The sequence below is a fragment of the Salvia miltiorrhiza genome, chromosome 8 (genome assembly GCF_028751815.1).
Source record: "Salvia miltiorrhiza cultivar Shanhuang (shh) chromosome 8, IMPLAD_Smil_shh, whole genome shotgun sequence".
NCBI lineage: Eukaryota > Viridiplantae > Streptophyta > Magnoliopsida > Lamiales > Lamiaceae > Salvia > Salvia miltiorrhiza.
The window spans coordinates 18,921,348-18,942,074 of record NC_080394.1 but is presented as its reverse complement, the minus strand read 5'-3'; the positions used below and the strand labels follow the sequence as shown (position 1 = coordinate 18,942,074).

The following is a 20,727-nucleotide window of genomic DNA, read 5'->3' as shown; positions in this document are numbered from 1 at the left end:
TGTATAAAGCACATGGTGCACTGCTCTTATCTCATTGTATGGGATGAAATATTACCCATTTATCAAAGATTTATTATGTTTAATCTCAATCTGTTAGAAACATCATTAACACAAAGGGTGAAGTTCCCATAAAACCATAGTCTTGGTTACAGCACTGTACAAACGACCTCTATAATATATTATTCGGCTGAAATCCAGCGAAAACCTCTTCCTAATCCTACTACTTAAGCTTGAAGCCACAGCACCCAGCATAACTACAAAGCTAAACCTCTTATCTACCTTGCTACTATTACACAGAAAAACAGGGGATAACTATACACATGAAGAAGAAACAATCGCAAATCAACGAAGTTTGTTCTGAGCAACTGCCTGGCACAATTCGTCCTCATAGAACAGGACTCTGTTGGAAGCCAACGACTTGCATATCGGTTTCTGAATAACAGACGGTACCAAAGAGAATGTTGAATCTTGGAAGAGAACAGCGGCAACTTGCCGCATCTCAGTGAACTTCAAACGAGAGGGTGGACGAGGACCATGCTTTGGTGCCTTTGGCGTGTGTGGGCTTGCAATCAGCATCCCTTTTTCGCCTCCCTTGCTGCATTTCACAAATGTTGCGTTACATATAATCCAATTTATATATCATATATCTCATGACAGGGCTTGAGATGCTTACCCCATAAAAGGCCAATGCTCGGTTGGGAGTGGAGTCATTGTGTTTAGCATCTCTTGCCTCGATCTATCTGGAGTAGTATAATTGAAGTGGAACTGTCTAGCTATAACAACCTTTTCAATTTAAGTAGAAGTTAGTCTGAAGAATTTTATTCCAATAATTCAACAGCACAGAGTGCAGGCAAGGGGTGTAAAAACTTACTGCTTTCCTGATTTTCTGAGAGACATGGAAAACCGCTCTGAGCTGATCATGGTGCAGGTGGCAAAGTATTTTAACCTTAATGATATAAACACGAATCAGTCATATATATATATCATTCGGGTAAGTTACAAAGAATAGAAAAAAATGGCATCTCTTGTCAATCCATCTACAGAATCTCCCCACTCTTATCTAATTTATGTAATACTTTAATAGCAGTAACAAAAATCTCTGAACAACAATGAACCTCAAAACTACTTTGCAACTTTAGCTCCTTGTTTAGTTGTTTATCTATGTGTGACTACTCTTGTAAATGTCAAAACAGAAAAGCCATCAGAAGATGTGTTCTACTGAGATTGTGAACAAGAATTGTTCCACTAAAGAACAAAGCAACATGCAATTTCTACTTGAAGCCCAAAAGCTGCAAACGTGCTCACTCAAGGTCAGCCAACTGAGAGTTGAATGAAACAGATGACCATTAAACACTATCATACATATAGTTTCCATCTCAGTAAGAAGCCTAAAAGAATGAATTTGCAAAATACCACACACAACTTTAAAGAAGCACGAGGACAAACAAATATTTCAATAGCGTAATTAAGCAGATACTGGAGAGCTCAATACCAGTAAATCAACGGGGAGAGATTCAAGCCTGGACTCAGACAAGAACTCCTCAGCTCGAGGGGTCTTTGGAGTGTTACCAAAATTATTGGGATTGAACAAATCTGATGCTCCAAGTGCAGGAGCAAACTGAAACCTTACGGGCGATAAAAGCGTCGGGCTCTGATCAGTGGTCTTGTGCTGATGAGGATCGGAATCGTCCCCACCCGTCTGCTTTCTATTTAAAACCGCAACTCTTTTCTTCCCAAGATCTGTACAAGATTTAGAACCCGACGCCCTGCTATCCCGGAGCTGAGCAAGAGCTCCAGGCTTCAAAAACTTATTTTTGGCATTCCTCAAACGCCTTTTCTGCCTACCATTTTTCGATTGTCTTTCGGCCGGAGACACTTTCCCCATGATTTAGCTTCTTTCTTTCACAAATGAAAAATATAACTCTTTTCCACAAAAATTCGCCGATTTAATTACCTGTAATGAAATGAAAATCAAAAAGGTTAACAGCATTGAGTCATACGACGAAATCATATTACACAACCCAAAAATGGTCGAATGTTCCGAAATTCCACAATCGAGCCCTAATTACTCTCAGGATCAATTTTTTTAACTCCACCAAAAAAATCAAAGTTCAATTAACCACCGCATGCTAACTCAAAAACGCAGAACAAATACTAAAACCCGGAAATATGGCCTCAAAAAACAACAGCACGCGAAAACCAGAGAGCTAATTGAGATCACGAACCTTCAAAGCCAGCGGATAATCATCGAGTCAGCAAATCTCAAGACAAAATGTTAGAAAATCTAAGAAAAATAAGCTGCAGTGAGAGAGAGAGAGAGAGAGAAGGTGGGGGGGAAATGGAAGAAAGTAAAAGGCGGGCTAGGGTTTGGAGAGTGGGAAAATGTGAGGAAATTTGAATGGGGGATTTGCCCGCCAATATTTGGAGCAACAGTTACCTAATCGTGTACAATAACCGCAGATAATGCCGCCCCCAAAATGACACCTGGCAGATTGTCATTGGATGACGACGTACGTGTGGTTCGTGGCAGAGAATCCTATGTGAAAGTAATATTTAATTCTTTTATTCGGCACAGCATGGATTTCGGGGGAGACAGATTCTGCCCGCCCCCAATCATCTCCTTTGTTTTTATTTGTTAAACTACTATCGCTCCCGTCCGTCCGATGCATCACCAGCCCTGGATCTAAAAATTTATAAAGGGAAAAGGTGCAGATTGACCCCCGAAGTAATAGCCCCTATAGCGTATAACCCCTCGTGTGCAACTAAACCTCTGAACTCTGAGAAAATAGTGCAAATTTCCCTCTCTGACATAACACCGTTAAGTGTCCGTTAACGTTTGGTTTAATTGCACCCTCTACTTCAGGGGTGGATCTGCACCTTAAATTATTTTTTTTTATAATTTCAGCAACCCACCTCCGGCATCAACTTAACCGCCCCCGTACTCATCGATTCTGACTTGCACCTTGTCAGCTCGCACGCGCTCAATCTCTTGGTTGTCGACTGCCCACCGCTTACATGCAGCAATGCCATCAGCTTCTTCACCGCCCCACACAACAACATCTCCTCCAACACCTTAACATTTTAAGTTTATCTTATGATATTAATTGTGTATATATTTATCTATATAATATATATTTAAATTTTATTTATTTGTTTTTGAATAATTATTAAAACTCTAGATACTAATTATGATTTTATTTTTGGTCAATTTAATATTTATAAATTTATTTTAAAAGAGAAAAAAGAATGGATCCGAATCAGGACTCGAGACCCTGTGAATCTAATGGATCTGGACATGAATCTCGTTTTTTGGATCTAATGAATTTGGACCGGATCCTGACCTAAGTAAAAAAAACACGGATATGGATTTGGACCAAGCAGGATTCGATTCAGGTCCACATTTGGAGTTGGTGATGCTGCTGCTAGGGGTGAGCAGAAACCGAACCGACACTGAAAACCGAACCGAACCGAGCGGGATTGGTGCGGTTCGGTCCCAATTCTATTGGTTCGGTTTTCGGTTTGGTTTTGAAAAATAAAAACCGAAAATTTTCGGTTTGGTGTCGGTTTCTATTTTTTGGTTCGGTTTAAAACCGAACCGAACCGATACATATTAATATTTTATTATATATAATTATTTTTCTAATTTTTTAACCTAAAACTAAAACTCTAATTCACAATTATAATATATAATTATTTATCATGTTCATGTTGTGGGGATTTGACATTTGAAATTTGTGTATTTTACATTATTTTACAATTTTTAATTGGTATTTTTGAAAAAAATAAAATTAAAAAATTGCATCGTTCGGTTTGGTGAACCGAACCGAAACCGATGATTTTATCGGTTCGGTTTCGGTTCGGTTCCAGACCCCAATTGGTGCGGTTCGATTTCAATTGTAACCATCGGTTCGGTTTTCGGTTTTGCACCGAACCGAACCGATGCTCACCCCTAGCTGCTGCATGTCGGCGGTAAGCAGTCGACGATCAAGAGATTGAGCGCGTGCGACCTGACAAAGTATAAGTTGGAGCCAATGAGTACGGGGGCGGTTAAGTTGATGCCGGAGGTGGGTTGCTGAAACTAAAAAAAAATAAAATTAAGGTGCAGATCCACCCCTGAAGTAGAGGGTGCAATTAAACCCAAACATTAACGGACACTTAACGGCGTTAGGTCAGAGGGGGAAATTTGCACCATTTTCTCGGAGTTCAGGGGTTTAGTTGCACACACAGTGAGTAAGAGTGGTTATACGCTATAGGAGCTACTACTTCGGGGGCCAATATGCACCTTTTCCCATTTATAAATAAATACTTCCCCGTTCACGAAAAAAATTTACTAGGAAGGAGTGTCACGGGTTTAAAAAAAACATATTGTTAAGTGTATTGAATATGATGAAAAAATGTTTTAATTAGTATTGAAAGTAGTGAAAATGTGAAAAGTACAAGTAATGAGATATTTATAAGTGATGGGGTATAGTCCAAAAATAGGTAATAAGTTCTTTTATGGACGTCTCAAAAATGAAAAATATGAAGTTCTTTCATAGACAGAGGGACTGAGGGAGTATACTCCATCCGTCCCTAAAAATTGAGACGCAAAGGAGATGACACGGGTTTTAAGAAAAAGTGTGATAGTTGTGTTTAAGTGAAGATTGGGTCCCACACTTTTTAGTAAATAGTGAGAGGGAAAATTTGTGGGGTCATTTCCAATTAAAGAAATGTCACAATTTTCAAAAACGTCCCAATATTGTAATAAGTTCACAATTTTCAGGGACGGAGGGAGTATTTGATATTAAAATTACAAAAATATCTATCTCAATCAAAATGACTAAATAATTATTTTAAAAATTGATCACTTATACTATTTCACAACATAAGTAATTTCGTATATTATAGTTTCTACATTTGTAGTAGCAATCGAAAAATCCAACACCAACTTGTTGAATAAAACATTAGAGCTAGGGGTGAGCAACTGGTTAGACTGTCGGATTTGATGGACCGAGTTTTTTGAAATATTGGACCGACCTGGATCGATTCTTGAGTGTGGACCAACCCGGGATCGGATCGAACCCGAACAATGGATCTGGTTCGGTCCGGGTCTGACCCGCCGACAATGTAATTTGTTTCCCCTCTTTTTTTCCATTTTTTCCATAACATATAATATGGATTCTGAAAATTCGTAGATTTACTATAACAAGATTCAATTACGTTAAATGGTTCGAAAATTATACTTTAAGTCTACCTAAATTTAAATATGAAAAAATTGTGAACTCCCTAATCATTTGATTCATTTTAATTCGTGTGAAAAACCCCCCGCAACAGTCAGTACATCACATATGAACTATGAAGCATGTGAGTATATAGCACTTGAATCTAACAAGAATCGAAAAAGGCAAATACACAAGCATGGATAAGAAATTCGAAGTTAAATTTTATTAATATTATTATAAATATTAAATATATAAATTAGTAATTAATTTATAAATATATGGGTCGGTCATGGTTCGGCGCCGGGTTTCGACCCGGACAGACCCGAACAAAATTCGTTCCTATAATTTTGATCCGGACCGAACTGTACATGTATAGTGGGTCGGTTCGGTCCGAGTGGGTTCGGTGGGTTTGGAGTGAGTTGCCCACCCCTAATTAGAGCATAAGTTATGTACTCCCTCCGTCCCATGACGCATGACCCAATTCTTTTCAGCACGGTAATTAAGAATTGATATTTTGTGTGTTAAGTATGGTAGGTGAAAAAGTGAAAATGTGAATAAAAGGTACTCCTTCCATCCCACTCCAAATGTCCCATTTTCTATTTTGGGTTGTGTCACTCCAAATGTCACATTCCTTTTTTGGCAATACACATTCTCTCTATAATTAATATTTAAATAATTTCCAACAACCCACTTTGTCTACTTTATACCCACTTTATCTACTTTATACAGATTTCTTAATCTCCGTGCTCAAAAGAAATGAGACATTTGGAGCGGGACGGAGGGAGTAATTTTTTTGCCATTTTTAGAAACAGATCAAGTTTCGTGGGACAAACTTAAAAAGAAACTGGGTCATGCTTCGAGGGACGGATGGAGTATATGTCAATTTATTTCAACCAATTTTATTGCAAGAGAGCTAATATCACGCAAAATGGGTAAAATAAAAAAATAAAAGTAATGTTATAATATTTACATTTACAAATACTCCCTCAGTCAAAAGTATGTTACTCTCCTGTACAATCTATATACATTAATATAAAAAGATAGTTTTTAAATATTTAATTTAAGCGCCAAAATTATTTTACGGTAATTTATATATTTGCATTCAAATCAAACTTACATATAATTAACCGAATGTCACTAACCCCACACCATTGACCTATTTGAAACATAACTATAAAATATGATGCATGTACTCAACTATCTACATAGCTGTCCACTAACAATTAATTTAATTTAAATACGTACTTCATCCACTTCTATAAAATTGACAATTTTATACAAAATAGTCAGTTTATTTAATTTACACACGTCTACAACAATTACATACTTCACTTGTAAATAATAACTTTCACACAAATTCACTTTGCACCATCTTTCTATTTCTCTAATTCTATGTACACGTAGCTTCAACTTGCAGCAACTTTATTTCTCTCTAATACTCTACACCTCTCATTACTTCAAAGATGTCTCCCCTTGTTGGTTTTACAACTTCGATTGATACTAGGGATGACAATTTACCCGCGGGTAACGGGTATCTGCGAAAACCTGAACCTATTAGGATGGGTTTGAGAGGCATTTGATATACACGGATAGTTTCGTGGTTGCAATTCACTATCCATTTAGTTCGTGGGTACTGGTTTGGATACTTACTATCCATACCCGCGAAACCCATTTACCTGCGAAAAATATCCGCGAAAATACCCGTCAATTATTCGTGTAATACCCGTCAAATACTCACAAAAAAATTCTAAAAATATGGGCTTTGAATATAAATTTGAGATATGGGCCAGCATATCATATCTAAAAAAAGGCCCAAACAGAATCTAAACCTAAGGCGGGTATCCGATGGATAGTGGGTGGTTGGTATCCGACGAATAACGGGTGGCGAATACCCGACGGATAGCGGGTTCGCGGATACCCGACGGATAGCGGGTATCCGCGAGTGGTGGGTTTGGATACCATTTGATATCCATGGATAGTTTCGTGGTTAAAAACCATTATCCATTTAGTTTGTGGGTATGGGTATAGATAGTCACTATCCGTACCCGTCGTACTCGATTGTCATCCCTAATTGATACGCACCCCACAATATCATAATGAGAAAGAAGCTTTCACCCACGAATGTATTTTTCATGACAAAGAGGTATACTTCCAACTTTTTTTTATTTTCAAATTATGATTTTAATATGAATTTGTAATGATATATATATATATATATATATATATATATATATATATTATTCGTAGGTTTATCATATTCACGCAAGTATTCAACAAAGTAAAATTATGAACGACGAAGTTCATACTTCAACAAGAAAATGTGTATGCAATGATGAATTTTATTGTTGTCGAGACAACTTAAAATTCAAGACCACGGACTGCAAATACAAGATAATGATCTTCAAGTATACGTGTATCACACAATTGGAAGATGGTGCACTTTTACGCAAGATTTACAACCTGAAAAGCTTTATAGATTTGTCTTAAATCAAAGATTTCTCAAATGTTATTATATTTGGTAAGAAATTCATTAATTTTTGGATTAAATGCCTCTAAATTCTTAAACTATATTCACTTTCCGTTTTTTCCCCCAATATTCGAAATTCCTATTAAAATCCACCAACTATTGATTTTTTTCAATTTTGTCATGATGGCAATTTTCGGCTAAATCATACACACGTGAAACTGGAATTATCCGACGTGGACACGCCGGTACTTGGTAAAGCGACGTAGTTGTGTATTGTACCTAAACGACGCCGTTTTGCGCGTTCTTGTTCAAATAAAATTTGGGTTCTCGTTGAAACCCTCAATTAGACTCGTCGAGGGCTGAGAAGCGCCGCGGCAGTGGCGGTGGCGGTGGCCTTGGCCTTGTGGCCGATGTTGTTCGGCAGAAAGAGAGACGGCAACGAGTGAGTTTTGCTGTTGGGCGTCGAACAGAGGAATTAAGGGAATCGGTCGGACCGTCGAAGGTGCAGCGGCACTGTTGTACTTCCCAGACAGAAATTAAGAAAGAGAGATGAGCCTGAGGGGGGAGCAAATGGTGGACCACGGATGTGGCGACCTATATTGCTGTTGTTTGTCGAGTGAGAGAGAGAGAGTAAGGGGTTGGGCGGTGGTCCTTGTGGGCTGCTGCTTCTCAGTCGGTCGATGGAGGAGGAAGGCGGTTGGGTGGCGTTACTGCTAAAATGGCAAATATGGATTATTTTTTGTAGACGGAGGAAGTATGGATTATCACATATTATACCAAACACCTATTTAACCTAAAACTAGTACGTTCTCCATTGCGATGCACGGTGATCATAGTTTTACATCAAAATTAAACGATGTATTAAATAAATATTAAATATAGCCAGAATATAAGTAAATATAAATTAATTTTGCTTAAATATAAAATAAATCTACATCAATTACTCATAAAAGAACCTTAATTTGAAAGCCCAAAATTTTCAACTATTAAAATTCTAAATTTCTACAATTAATTAAATATAGTTAATCAATATATTTAATAATTAAATTGTAATTAACATACATAAATTTTTTAATAATAATAATAATAATAATAATAATAATCTATATATATATATATATATATATATATATATATATATATATATATATATATATAAGCTCAACCTTAGCCAAAATGGGCGGGAAAATGAAGAAGTCTTTTAACCAACATGTAATATCATTCATCTAATTATCCACTAGATTATAACCTCCCTCAACTCTTTCAAAACTTGCTCATCAAGAATATATGTTAATCTGTCATTTCCTAATATGTTCTTGGAGAACAAGTATACGTAGTCTACACATTTTGAGGCCCTATAAATAAGATGAAATTTGCAATCAAACATCAATCATGGTCTTCCATTATCGCCACTGTCAGTGCTACTGCAACCACCAACACCACCCAAAACAACGACGACAACTAAAGAAGCAAAAGATGAGAAAGAAGAAGCGGCAAGCTTTTTTCTCTAAAAAGACCTTGAACAATTTTAAGAACTTGGCTTTCATTGATAAAGAAGAAAGAAGAAGTAGAAGTTTGAAGCTTTGATTTTATTTCTCTGCCTTTGAACTTGCTATGTTGAGTCGCGTCTGTGAGTACCGAGTTGAGTCTAGTCAGGGAAAAGGAGGCAGCAGCCTCGTCACCGCCGCGATTGCTGGAGAATCAAAGAGGGCGGCGACGGTATCTTTGTCGTCGCGAGGAAGGAGTCAGCGCCGCGTGGGGCAGCGTCTTCGCCCAGATCGGATAGTTGCGAGACAGAGAGGGAGACCCAGAGGGTGTTTTCGATTGAGGGAGTCGGTGGTTGTGATTGGGGTCTGGATTCTGGAACAGCGCGGGGCTCACCGCTGTCGATTCGCCGGAGATAGATGGCCGCCAGTGCCTGTGTGCGCGCGCCGTCGTCTGTGCTTCTGTGTGTGGTGGCGTCTGGTCAGGCGAGAGAGAGAGAGATAAGGTGTGTGTGTGCGTCTCTGCGTGTGATGAGAGAGAGGGCGGTCGACGGCTCTTCGCCGGAGGAAGAGCCGCAGCGGCAGATTTCTGAGGGAGGGCGAACGAACTTAAGGAAGAAGAAATGAGAAAAAAATAAATGGCTTTGTAATATTAGCAGAAGAAGCGATGCTAATGAAGAGAAGGATATTAGGGATTTTATTTGTTTGAATTTTTGATGTGTTGATGGAAGAAGAAGATTTATGCAGAAGTCGAAAAACAAAACAGAGATGAAAAAGAAGATATGAGAGGCGCAGAAATTAGGGCTACCTCTTACCTTTTATAATGATGATATTTTATTTATTTGTTTGTAATCATGGGCTTTGTTAATTTTTTGGCTCTACTTTTGTTTAATATAGATTTTTTCATTAATTTTGGGTGAAAGAAAAAGAAGATTAATTTGGGCTGTATTCTAATTTTGTTAAATTTTTTGTTAATCATGGGCTTTGTTTGTTAATTTATTTCGTTGATTTTTTACTTGATTTTGGGTTCTATTCTAATTTTGTTAATTTGGGGATTTAATTTGCAATAAAAAATAAATCAACTTTCAATTACATGACATTAAAAACTATAACACAATAATAATTAAAACAACATTTATAATATAAATACAAACAACATAATTGTAATTTTTGCTTATTTAATATAGTAATAAATTTAATATCTTTTTATTTAATGATAATATTTCAACTTCAATATAATACTTATTTCATTTGAAATTAGTAATTGAATTTATTTGGAGTGAATGTATAATTTGAAAGAAATTTATATGTAGGGTTAAGTATCAAATACGCCCCTAACATAGAGGCCGTTAGCTAAATTCACCCGCCCCCTGCCTCTGCAAGTAGAGCGTGCCTAAACAGGTTAGATAACTAAAGCCCGGGGAAATCGGGCCGGAGAAATTGTCCTCAGCTAAATTCACCCGCACCAGTCAAGTGAGAGAAAATAGGGTTTCGGGGACTTGGTCGGTGAAGAAATTGTGCTGTAAATAGAGATTGCGGAGAGAGGTGAGGGAAGTGAAGAGGTCATGCGGCAACGGCCCGGAGAGAGCGTTGTAGCGAAGGCTTAACATCTGCAAATTGGTCATGTTCGAGAAGCTTCAGGGAGGCAGCTCGGCAGAAAGCCCCATTCCGGGGACGTGGAGCTCCACGACGGAGGAATTGTCAGGCGAGCAGTTGACTCCGGACTAGGCGCATGGGGTGGGGTTCGAGAGATTCCAAAGGAGGACGCGGCCCCCCACGACGGAGCGGAGGATCACGAGGGTGGCGCAGTCGAACGCGATGTCGGGCGCAGCGGACCAGAGGAGGAAGGCGGCCTGAATGCTAACCGATGGGCCCCACATTTTAATTAAAAAAAAGTTGACTAACGAAAGAAAAACGTCTGTTAGTCAAAAAGGTGTATTTGAGCGATTTTTAAGACTTCGATGGCCTATTTGCACACACAGTGAGTAAGGGGAGCTATACACTATGAGAGCTACCATTAGAAGGGTGAATCTGCACCTTTTCAATATTAAATAAGTTATTTTTGCAAAGGTATTAGGTATAAGTTATTCTTATATATATTATTTATATATAATTATTTTCAATATTTTGAAAACTGATGTATATAAACTTAAATATAATATTTACAAATAAATATTCGTCAATGTTAATGACAATTGTAAAATAATACTCCCTCTGTCCCATAAATAGCTTTCTCTTTGGTGACGGCCCGAGTTTTAAGGAAAAGTTATAAAGTGTATTGATAGTGGAGAAAAAGTGTTATAATTATTATTGGAAGTTGTGAAAAGATGTTAATTAGTATGGAGAGTGGTGAAGAAGTGAAAAGTAAGAATAAATAAAATATTATTAGTGGCGGGGTAGTTGTCCAAAAATGAAAAGAAAGAAAGATGAAGTTATTTGGGGGACGTCCCAAATAGGAAAAAGAGGAAATTATTTGTGGGACGGAGAGAATATATATTTGTATGTTTGTGTATAACCTATTTATTTAAATTGAGGATTATTCACAATCATTTAATGTATGAAATTGTGAAATAATATTTTCCCTGTTTATGTAAAATACTAAATGAAAAATATAAAATAGATAATAAAATATATTTGATATTTAAAATTTACATTTTAGATGGTGAACATATTTAGTTACATGATTAAATTGTTAGCATATTTATTTATATAGTTAAATCAGTGTATATTGTCATATTTAAAATATTATTCTAATGAATAATGATACTATTAATTTACAAAACTTTATATTTTGGTAATTTACCTACCTTTTGAAATAATACACTTAAATTTGTGTATTTCACGATCGTAGATAATAGACTTAGTTTTATATAATTTGTGTATTTGACGTTGTCATCGTTATATATAAGATATAAATGTATTATTTTTTTAGAATGTCGTATTTTTTTAGCTTGCACAAATATTATGCTTTTAGTAAAAAAACATTATTCCATACTTTTGTGTAATTAAATGGACCTGATTTCTCTTAAGGTAGAATGTTATGTTTTGTTAGGGACCATAAGTTTCATTGATTATTTCGCACAAATATAATCGTGTAATTGGATATATTTCACGCTTAACTTTTTACGTAATAAACATGTTTTTTATTCCATGGGTTACTAATTATTGATTATTTTATAAGTTTGATTGATTTTAGCTTGCACATTGATTATTCCATAGGTTGGATTCATATATCAATGATTACTAATTGTTGATATTTGAAACTTGAATTTTTTTTTTATTCTCGATAATATTGTTTGTATGGAACTCTAGAATTGATTTTTATAAGATATTTTGTTATTTATTATATATATCTTGCTTTATTTAAAATTATATTATATTTATAATTATATTTTATGTATTTGTAAATTTCGTACCCGTGCGTATGCACGGGGTAAAATACTAGTAATAATAATAATACGACACAATGCAAAATACATACTAAATAAAAATTATAGTTTGTGTTTTAATAAAATAATAAAAGTAATAGTATTAAATGCATAAGTAAGTCATAATCCTGAAAATGAGAAAAAAAAAAAAAACTTCAGAAAAATTAGGAAAAAAAAAAACTTCAGAAAAAAACAGCAGCAGTGCGCTGCCCAGTCCTCGCCGTCTCCTTCGATTGACAGCTGTAGTGCGACTGCGCAGCGCCGCCCTCACCTATTCTTTCCCGCGCCCGCCTCCTTTGGCCTCGGTGCCTCCGTCCGGCGACTCCGCAACAGCAGCCGTTTCCAACAAAAGGTAAGATGGTAGGCTATTTGGGTGTTTTAGAAGTTTGATTTTTGATTTTTTGTTTCTCGCCGTACCGATTAAGTCGAACATTAGAAGAAATTATGATTTTGGAAATTCTTCCATGTAAATCTAGTTATTTTCTGTGAGCTAAACCGGGTGTGCTAGTCTGTGAGCCGTACCAGCATTTTATTGTGGGCCTATGGGCTTAATTCAACATTTCATTATATTTCCTTTTCTTTTGTTGAGGTAAAAGGATTGTTTTTTATTTTTTTAAAGCATAAATAAATAATCTTTCCATCTTTTCAGTTTGATTTATTTCCTATCGCATCTACTTTATATGGGAACAATTCTTTAATTTTTGTTTGATTACCAAATTGTGCATCATCTTTGAATATGATTCTTTGCTTGGCTCTTGCAATACTCTCGCACATTCGCCCCATTTTATTTCCCAGATAAGATAACAGAAGCCACGCTCTTTCAATAACAATTCATCACGGAGAGCGAATCCGTGCGACCAAATCCGTTGATTGAAGAATCCGCCCCCTAAGTTGCTACAGAAATTTCCTCAGATCTTTGTCAATGGCGAACAAGTCCAGACCTAGTACATTGTCCGTTTACCTTTACGTCCCAAACATAATCGGTAAGCATTAATTTTCAACCTGCTCAACACTGCTGCTGCACTTAATCCATGATTTGACTGCGGTTTTTCCTCTCGATATGTTATGTTTTGTTCACTCATGGACAGGTTATGTAAGAATTCTAATGAATTGCTATGCTTTTGCGATATGCTTTAAGGACAAGTATCTTTTCTCCCTTTTGTATTTTGTTAGGTAGGATTCCTATCTCAATCTCGTTCAGTTTTTTTTTTTTTAACCTTTTGGTGAATCGTTATTGTGAATCTAATGTGGTGTATTTTCTTTTTCTAGCTTTGTATGTGATGCATTGGATGGATGGTTTGCACGCAAATTGAATCAAGGTTAGGGTTTATGATTTACCTTTCTCTTTTAATAAGTGTGCATTGAGGTGTTGCATAGCTTGCTTGTTAATAGATCGGATGCCTGAATGTTCGCACACACATTTAATGCAAAATTGGTCATTCACAGTGTAGATTAGTCTCACCTGCTTATTACAGTGGAATTTGGAATAACATCCTGAACCTTGTGTTTCCAGTTTCAACATTTGGTGTAGTTCTTGACATGGTTACAGACAGGTACCTTTTGGTTATATGTTAATAATATGTCGACATGTTTACTACATTTGTCGTTTGTTTTTAGTAAGCTTGCATTTTAATATCCTTGCTTCCTTTCACCCATTTCTGAAAAAAGTGACCCTGTTTGATCCATTTTACATCACAGGATAAGCACGGCTTGTCTGCTGGTTGTTCTCTCCCAAGTTTATAGGTAAATTTGATTAGGTTTTATTGTATCGAACTTCTACAGATGCACCACAATATTAGTCCTCACTCCTGATGTTTTTCAGGCCTGGGTTGATTTTCTTGTCATTGCTTGCTCTAGACATTGCCAGTCATTGGTTTCAAATGCATAGGTATTTACCCTGTTACAAACCTTCCTATGTGTTTGTTCCTTCCTCAGTGATAGCTTCCCTATTCACTTACTACTTTGTCCACAGTACCTTCTTGGTGGGCAAGAGTAGTCATAAGGATGTTAAAGATAGCAGCAGCTGGCTTTTCAAGCTTTACTACAGGAATCGGAAGTTTATGGGTTATTGTTGTGTTTCTTGTGAGGTAATTATTGTCTGTTACTTGGGATGTCTTTCAAGTTTTGATATGTTACTTAATTTGTTGGTTTGGCTGACAGGTGCTTTATATTATATTGTTTCTTTTGGCAAATAATCCGACTGAGAACCTTATTGAAGTGAGTCTCATCTTACTTGATTGTATCGTATAGCATTAAATGAGACATATACTTATACCATCCTATTTTTTGTTAATTTTCTCTCAGGTTTTATTAAATGTTTCTACGCGAAACTGGCTGTACCTGACTTTACTTCCTTTGAGTCTTGTTGGATGGGCAATCAAACAACTAATTAATATTATACAGGTAAAGAGTTAGTAACAAAAAATAATTGTGTTCCTCATTTTATCTTAATGATATCTCAACAAATGTATGCTTAAATGCTATGCTATGTGCATTCTTAAGTTCAAGTTTTCTGCTATGCATCTAACAATAAGCAAATTATATGGGGATAATGTCTTCTATTTCTAAGTACTCTCTTGAGTTCATATTTTTTCTATGGTGCATGAATGTGATTATTAAAGTAGTCCCATAAAAGTTTCCAGATATTTCCTTTAAAAAGTAGTAGATGTGACTCTCCGGATCATTTCTGCATTCTCCTCGGTCGTGTCTACCATCAACTTAAACTGTTCATTCGTTTTGTGGTTACAGATGAAGACAGCTTCAGATGCATGTATACTTTATGACATCGCTAAGAAGCAGTAGGAGGGATGACCAACCTTGCTTTGTTTCCTGCAAACATCAAATTTCATTTTGGTTTGAGTGGTGCAACATATTTATGGATGGATTGGCATTCAGGATTCCAACATGCGTTTTGAATCAGGAGTTGATTATGTGCTTGTCAATGAATTCAAACGAGATAACGTGTACACATTCGGAGGATCGTGTTTTACATCTCTTCCCCTACGTACTCTTGTTTGAAAATCACCATGTTGGTTCCCGTTGTAGAAATGTAAAAAATGGCTTGGCCGTCTGATTTCCGATTAAAATGAAGTGGAGAATCATTCTTCATCTTTGAATTATTGCATGTCGTGAGATATCGTTTCTTTTTTGCGGTTTCTTCCAAGTGTGCAGTTGTTGCTGTGCGTTTTATGATATACTATCATCTTTCGTTTTGTTGATCCATGCACACTGCCCTTGATTTGGCAGCACTTGCAAGGACTGGAGATACAGTAGCTGGATGCTCATACTAATATTGATTATTACTTATATGTATCAATTCCATCTGCACATATTTATGATTCACTGACTAGTATTTGACATAACTATCCTTTTTAATCATAAGTTTTTATTAATTGGAAAATATATACGAACTAGATTACTTTTTACACTTTTCACACAGATTTTGGAGAGCAGCATTCTGCAATTCATTTTCCTTGTTAGGAAAATCAAAGTTTTGGTGTTTGAAAGAGAAACAATTGAGGAATAATTATAAGCAAAAATCTTCGATCTTACTAATTCCAATATAACATAATGGGCCATTTCAGTAATTCTTTCCAAGATTTTAAAAACACGTGAAAGCATGCTCTAGTTTTCAACCCTTTACAAACTAGTAATGCCACAATCGATTACAATTCTTTAGCAACATGATAACCTTTGAAACTCAACATACCAATTCACCCTCATATTTATCAAATCGAAGAAAGGAGAGTTGGTAGATACAAAACTAAGTGGGCCATCTGTGATTAGGGAGGTGGTGGGCCTTTCTAAATTTATTAGTATCAATCTTGCCGGAATTTATGAAAAACAGTTTGATTTTCCGACAATAGATAATCAGAAAGTTGATGCCTTTAATTTTTATATTTTCATTGTTCAGTATATTTCCACGAAACCTTCCGTCTTTCCCAATTCTCCTTCCACAGTAGGGAGGTACTATATTGTCGGAATCATCACTTCCTACACTTTATCAAAAACTAGCTTTCATTTTTCGACCATAAATCTAGATTTCATAACGTAGAATTTTGTGCCTCGTTCAGTATTTAATTTATATGTTTTCGATGTCTCTCACATGGGAGAAAAAATATACGAAAATTGAAGATGAGGCATGGGACTTGTAGATATATGAAATCCAGCTTTATGGGTCGAAAATCAAACCGCCCATAAATTTTTGCAATCACTGGTATCAGAAAGTGGGTGACGCCGGCAAGATAGTGTAACATACGGTTTCGGAAAGACGGAAGATTGTGATCATGTAGGTCTGGGGGATCCAGGATTTGTTGACAGGGGCTCAACTCGTTCAAGGTATTGGGGTTTGGGGATGTAGCCCTCCAACTATTTTATTTTTTGGCACTCCTTTTTGTGTTCATGCAGAATTTTAATGGACTTAAGATTTAGAAATCATTCACTTAATTTAATAAATGGTTGTTAATTTAAAATATATATATAGGAAGGGCTACATATATATATATATATATATATATATGTGTGTAATAAATAGTTGTACTTTTTCTATATATTCAACAAATAGGTACATTGCTTTTCAAAAAAAAAAAAAAAACAGGTACATTAAATGCACATGAAGAGCTACATCTGTACATTTAAAAAAAAAATCAATCTATCTTCTATAATAAACTAATTTTCATTATTATGTTGAAGATTTTGTTATCTTTATTTAAAAGTTGGGTTGGACTATGAGTTGGACTATGTAGATAATAAGCTACATATATTCAATACATATAGGAAAAATATTTGGGCTTGCACGGGGCTGGAGCCCAATGTAGCCTTGAGTAAATCCGCCTCTGTGTACACCTACTATATAGATACAACACAATGTTTCGTATTGTGTCGTATAAATGAGGTTTATATGCAATACTAGAAAAAACGTCTATAACGATCGAAATTACGACTAGAATTTTTGGATGTTAAATTAGCGGCCCTAATGACCGTCTGACAACATTTTTTTTAACGATCAAAATTTCAGTAGTTAATAATTTTTTTATTGCTTTAGTTTTTTTTTTATTATTAAATTCCCTCATTCCCTCAAACATCTTCCCCTTTATCTATTTTGGTCCGTCCATAAAACATATTCATAACCTAATTTTGGGAACAATTCTACTAACTATAATTAGACTTACAATCTTCACTTTTTGTGGGACTTACAATCTCCACTCATCAAATACACAGCTAACTTTTATTAGAATCCGTGTCACCCTCCCTTAGGAAGATGTTTGAGGAACAGAGAGATTTTTTTTTAATGATCGAATTTCGGTCCTTAATATTACTCCATTCATCTACGAAAAGATGTCACCAGGAAAAAAAATTGTGTTGTTTATTTAGTAAGTGGAGAAAGTGGCCCACACATTAAGAAAATTGAAAAAAGTTAACTGGGTTAGTGAGTGGAGAAAAGGGCCCATAGTTAGTGAGTTGAGAAAGAAACTCACAAATTATTACTAAAAATAGATTATGACATCTTTTTGTGGACAGACCAAAATGACAAATTATGACATTTTTTCATGGACGAAGGGAGTATATCTTGCAAAAGTTGTGTGGTTTAGTGGAAATATTTTGTCTTAATGTATCAAGTTGAGCTTAATGTGAAATTGTGACGTTGGATTTTGATGTTAAAACGTTTTGAGATCTTGAAGTAAGCTCACGATGATGAAAAAGTGAGAGTAGAAGTTTATCAAGTCATGGACTCGTGGCGCATAGTAAACCGAGCTAGCTAATTGAAGAAAATTTGGCCAGAATATTAAGTGAGCCGCAACGCACTGTCAACCGGGCTGACCTTGATGGTTTCTGACGGAATCTTATCTTAGATAAAGAGTTTTTGGCAGTTTAAACTCTATCTTTTCACTTTGAACTGTTATCTTTTTACTTGCAAAATACAAGAAACTTCAAGGAACACGTTAGTTAATGAATCTTTTCTCTTTCTTATGCATTTTGGAATAGATTTCCATTTTAAATTAGTAATATACTTTCTTTCCTTTGTCTACTTTTAGTTCTATGAATAATTTAATCTCTTGATTTTATTTCTACATTATTACGAACTAAATTTACATTCTAGGGTTCACGATATTCAAATCGATGAGTTATCAATTAGTCATTGAATAATTTTTGTAAATGATGAATGAGATCGAGAGATGAATTTATCGTTAGATCATGGTTTAATCGATGCTAGACTTGATCGGAAGGGCTGGTCTCCTGTGCGACGGTCGCACAGGAGTGCGACGGGTTGACCCGGCCCAAACCCGCCCTCCTGACCCGGAACCCGCCCAAACTCGGAACCCGCCCAAACTCCTAATTATTACATTTGTGTATAACAATTGTTACTTTTAATAAGCATGATATATACATTTGTTCGCATAAATGTATACTTATATAAATATAGGTATTTTCCTTCATTTAATATACAGTATTATATTTTCTAAACCCTAAATTCTATAAACTAAACCCTAAACCCTGTAAACTAAACCCTAATAGGTGAAAACTAAACCCTAAGCATAAGATATACATTTGGTCGCACAAATGTATACTTATATTAATATAAATATTTACCTTCATTCAATATAAAACATTATACATATCAATATACATTTATATGAACAAATGTATATATTATGTTTATGAAAAGTAACAATTGTTATGCACAAATGTAATAATTAGGAGTTTGGGCGGGTTCCGGGTTTGGGCGGGTTCCGAGTCAGGAGGGCGGGTTTGGGCCGGGTCAACCCGTCGCACTCCTGTGCGACCGTCGCACAGGAGAATTTGCGTGATCGGAAACATGTAGTCTAATTGATTTATTAGTTCTAACTATTTAGTTTGCATATTCTCAAAGCATGAATAGGAAAGTTATTGTTTTGAGCCCCTACGTGAATCCGTTGTTAGGGTTGATAAATTGCGCTCATATTTTCCTAGCGTGTTAAACTCTTGAGGCGAATAATCCTAGACCTTAGACTCGTTTTTCTCTTCTGATTCGATTTATAATTATATTTATCTTTGCTTTGAATTTATTTTTAATTCTCTAGAAACAACCCTTGAACTACTTGGATAGAATGTTTACAATATATTTACTTTTTGTGCGTAACGCATACGATTGGGCAACTTATCACTCTACAATTAGCCTTGTTCTCTTGCGAGCAATCTAGAGGGTACACTTTAGGTTGAACAATGTTCTTGGAAGAAAAAGATCACAAGCCAATCATTATCTCAACCAAGCTCACCGCCGGCAGCAGGACACATAGGTTGCCATGTTGAATAAATACAAGCTTGCCTTTAGCTGGAGTTTGACATATATCAAAGGATCAACTCAACCACGTGTATGCACCGTATCAACCTAGAAGAAGATGCAAAGCCGAAATGAGATGCGCAAAGAAGGTTGAATCCAATATAGATGGAAGTGGTGTAGAAGGATTTTTCAAGTTATTGGCCAAATGGATCATCTATCCGATAGTCAACACTGAGTGAGTCAGCCCAACCCATGTGGTGGAGGTATTACTGTAGTCCTTAATTATAAGAGAGAGTTGGTGCCAACTAGACCCGTCACAAGAAGACATATGTGCATCGATTATTAGAAATTGAATTTTGCCATAAAAAATGACCATTTTCCTCTTCCTTTTATAGATTAAATGCTTGATAAGTTAGTCGGACATAAATTTTATTATTTTCTTGATAGTTTGTCTGGCTACTATTATATTGCAATTGCTTTAGAGGTGTAACACACTACATTTTTACCGGCTAATTTTTTTTTTTCCCACTTTAGATGATGATGTGAATGATTTTGTGTGGTCCATAAAGGATAGGGCTTGATAGTGAAAAAGTTGGGCTATTGGGCCTGAAAGCCCAATTAATTTAAAAGATGCGATGGAACTGGAGCCAGAATAATTGGTGATGTTTCATGCATATCATAGTAGCAAGATGGAATCAACAGTGATTTTGTATTTCCTAGATAAAGGTTTATTGATATCCTATCTTTATGTTTGATAGATAAGATATGAAATGTCGATACATAATATAATTGTTTGTGAAAAGCCCGTCTGCCCTTATATACATAAAATCTCGCAGCAACCCAATATGGTACCAAACGAAATACCAAAGCACAACAGATTGCAGAA

The 20,727-nt window shown here is 35.9% G+C and overlaps 4 protein-coding genes across 4 annotated transcripts in view; 2 read left to right on the top strand and 2 right to left on the bottom strand.

Moving 5' to 3' along the window:
- LOC131001564 (MLO-like protein 4) overlaps positions 1–20,727 on the bottom strand; it is a 182,515-nt gene that overhangs the window by 55,546 nt on the left and 106,242 nt on the right. The gene's annotated exons all lie outside the window — the stretch shown is intronic.
- On the bottom strand, positions 106–2,533 carry LOC131001652 (F-box protein At4g35930). Its single transcript, XM_057928210.1, has 5 exons — positions 2,226–2,533; positions 1,493–1,954; positions 872–946; positions 674–783; positions 106–595 (listed from the first exon to the last, which is right to left on the bottom strand). Exons 2-5 carry the CDS (start codon positions 1,883–1,885, stop codon positions 343–345), a joined length of 831 nt encoding a protein of 276 aa, XP_057784193.1. The 5' UTR covers positions 1,886–1,954; positions 2,226–2,533; the 3' UTR covers positions 106–342.
- The window catches only part of LOC131001633 (uncharacterized), a 465,975-nt gene continuing 452,347 nt past the window's right edge, over positions 7,100–20,727 (top strand). Inside the window, exon 1 of the mRNA XM_057928178.1 lies at positions 7,100–7,261. The gene's annotated coding sequence lies outside the window, so the exon portion shown is untranslated. The remainder of the gene's footprint in view (positions 7,262–20,727) is intronic.
- LOC131001676 (probable CDP-diacylglycerol--inositol 3-phosphatidyltransferase 2) lies at positions 12,771–15,699 on the top strand. Its single transcript, XM_057928242.1, has 11 exons — positions 12,771–12,932; positions 13,376–13,563; positions 13,669–13,753; positions 13,850–13,899; positions 14,094–14,133; positions 14,279–14,323; positions 14,403–14,468; positions 14,553–14,667; positions 14,741–14,797; positions 14,885–14,983; positions 15,329–15,699. The coding sequence occupies exons 2-11, from the start codon at positions 13,503–13,505 to the stop codon at positions 15,380–15,382; spliced, it is 672 nt and encodes a 223-aa protein (XP_057784225.1). The 5' UTR covers positions 12,771–12,932; positions 13,376–13,502; the 3' UTR covers positions 15,383–15,699.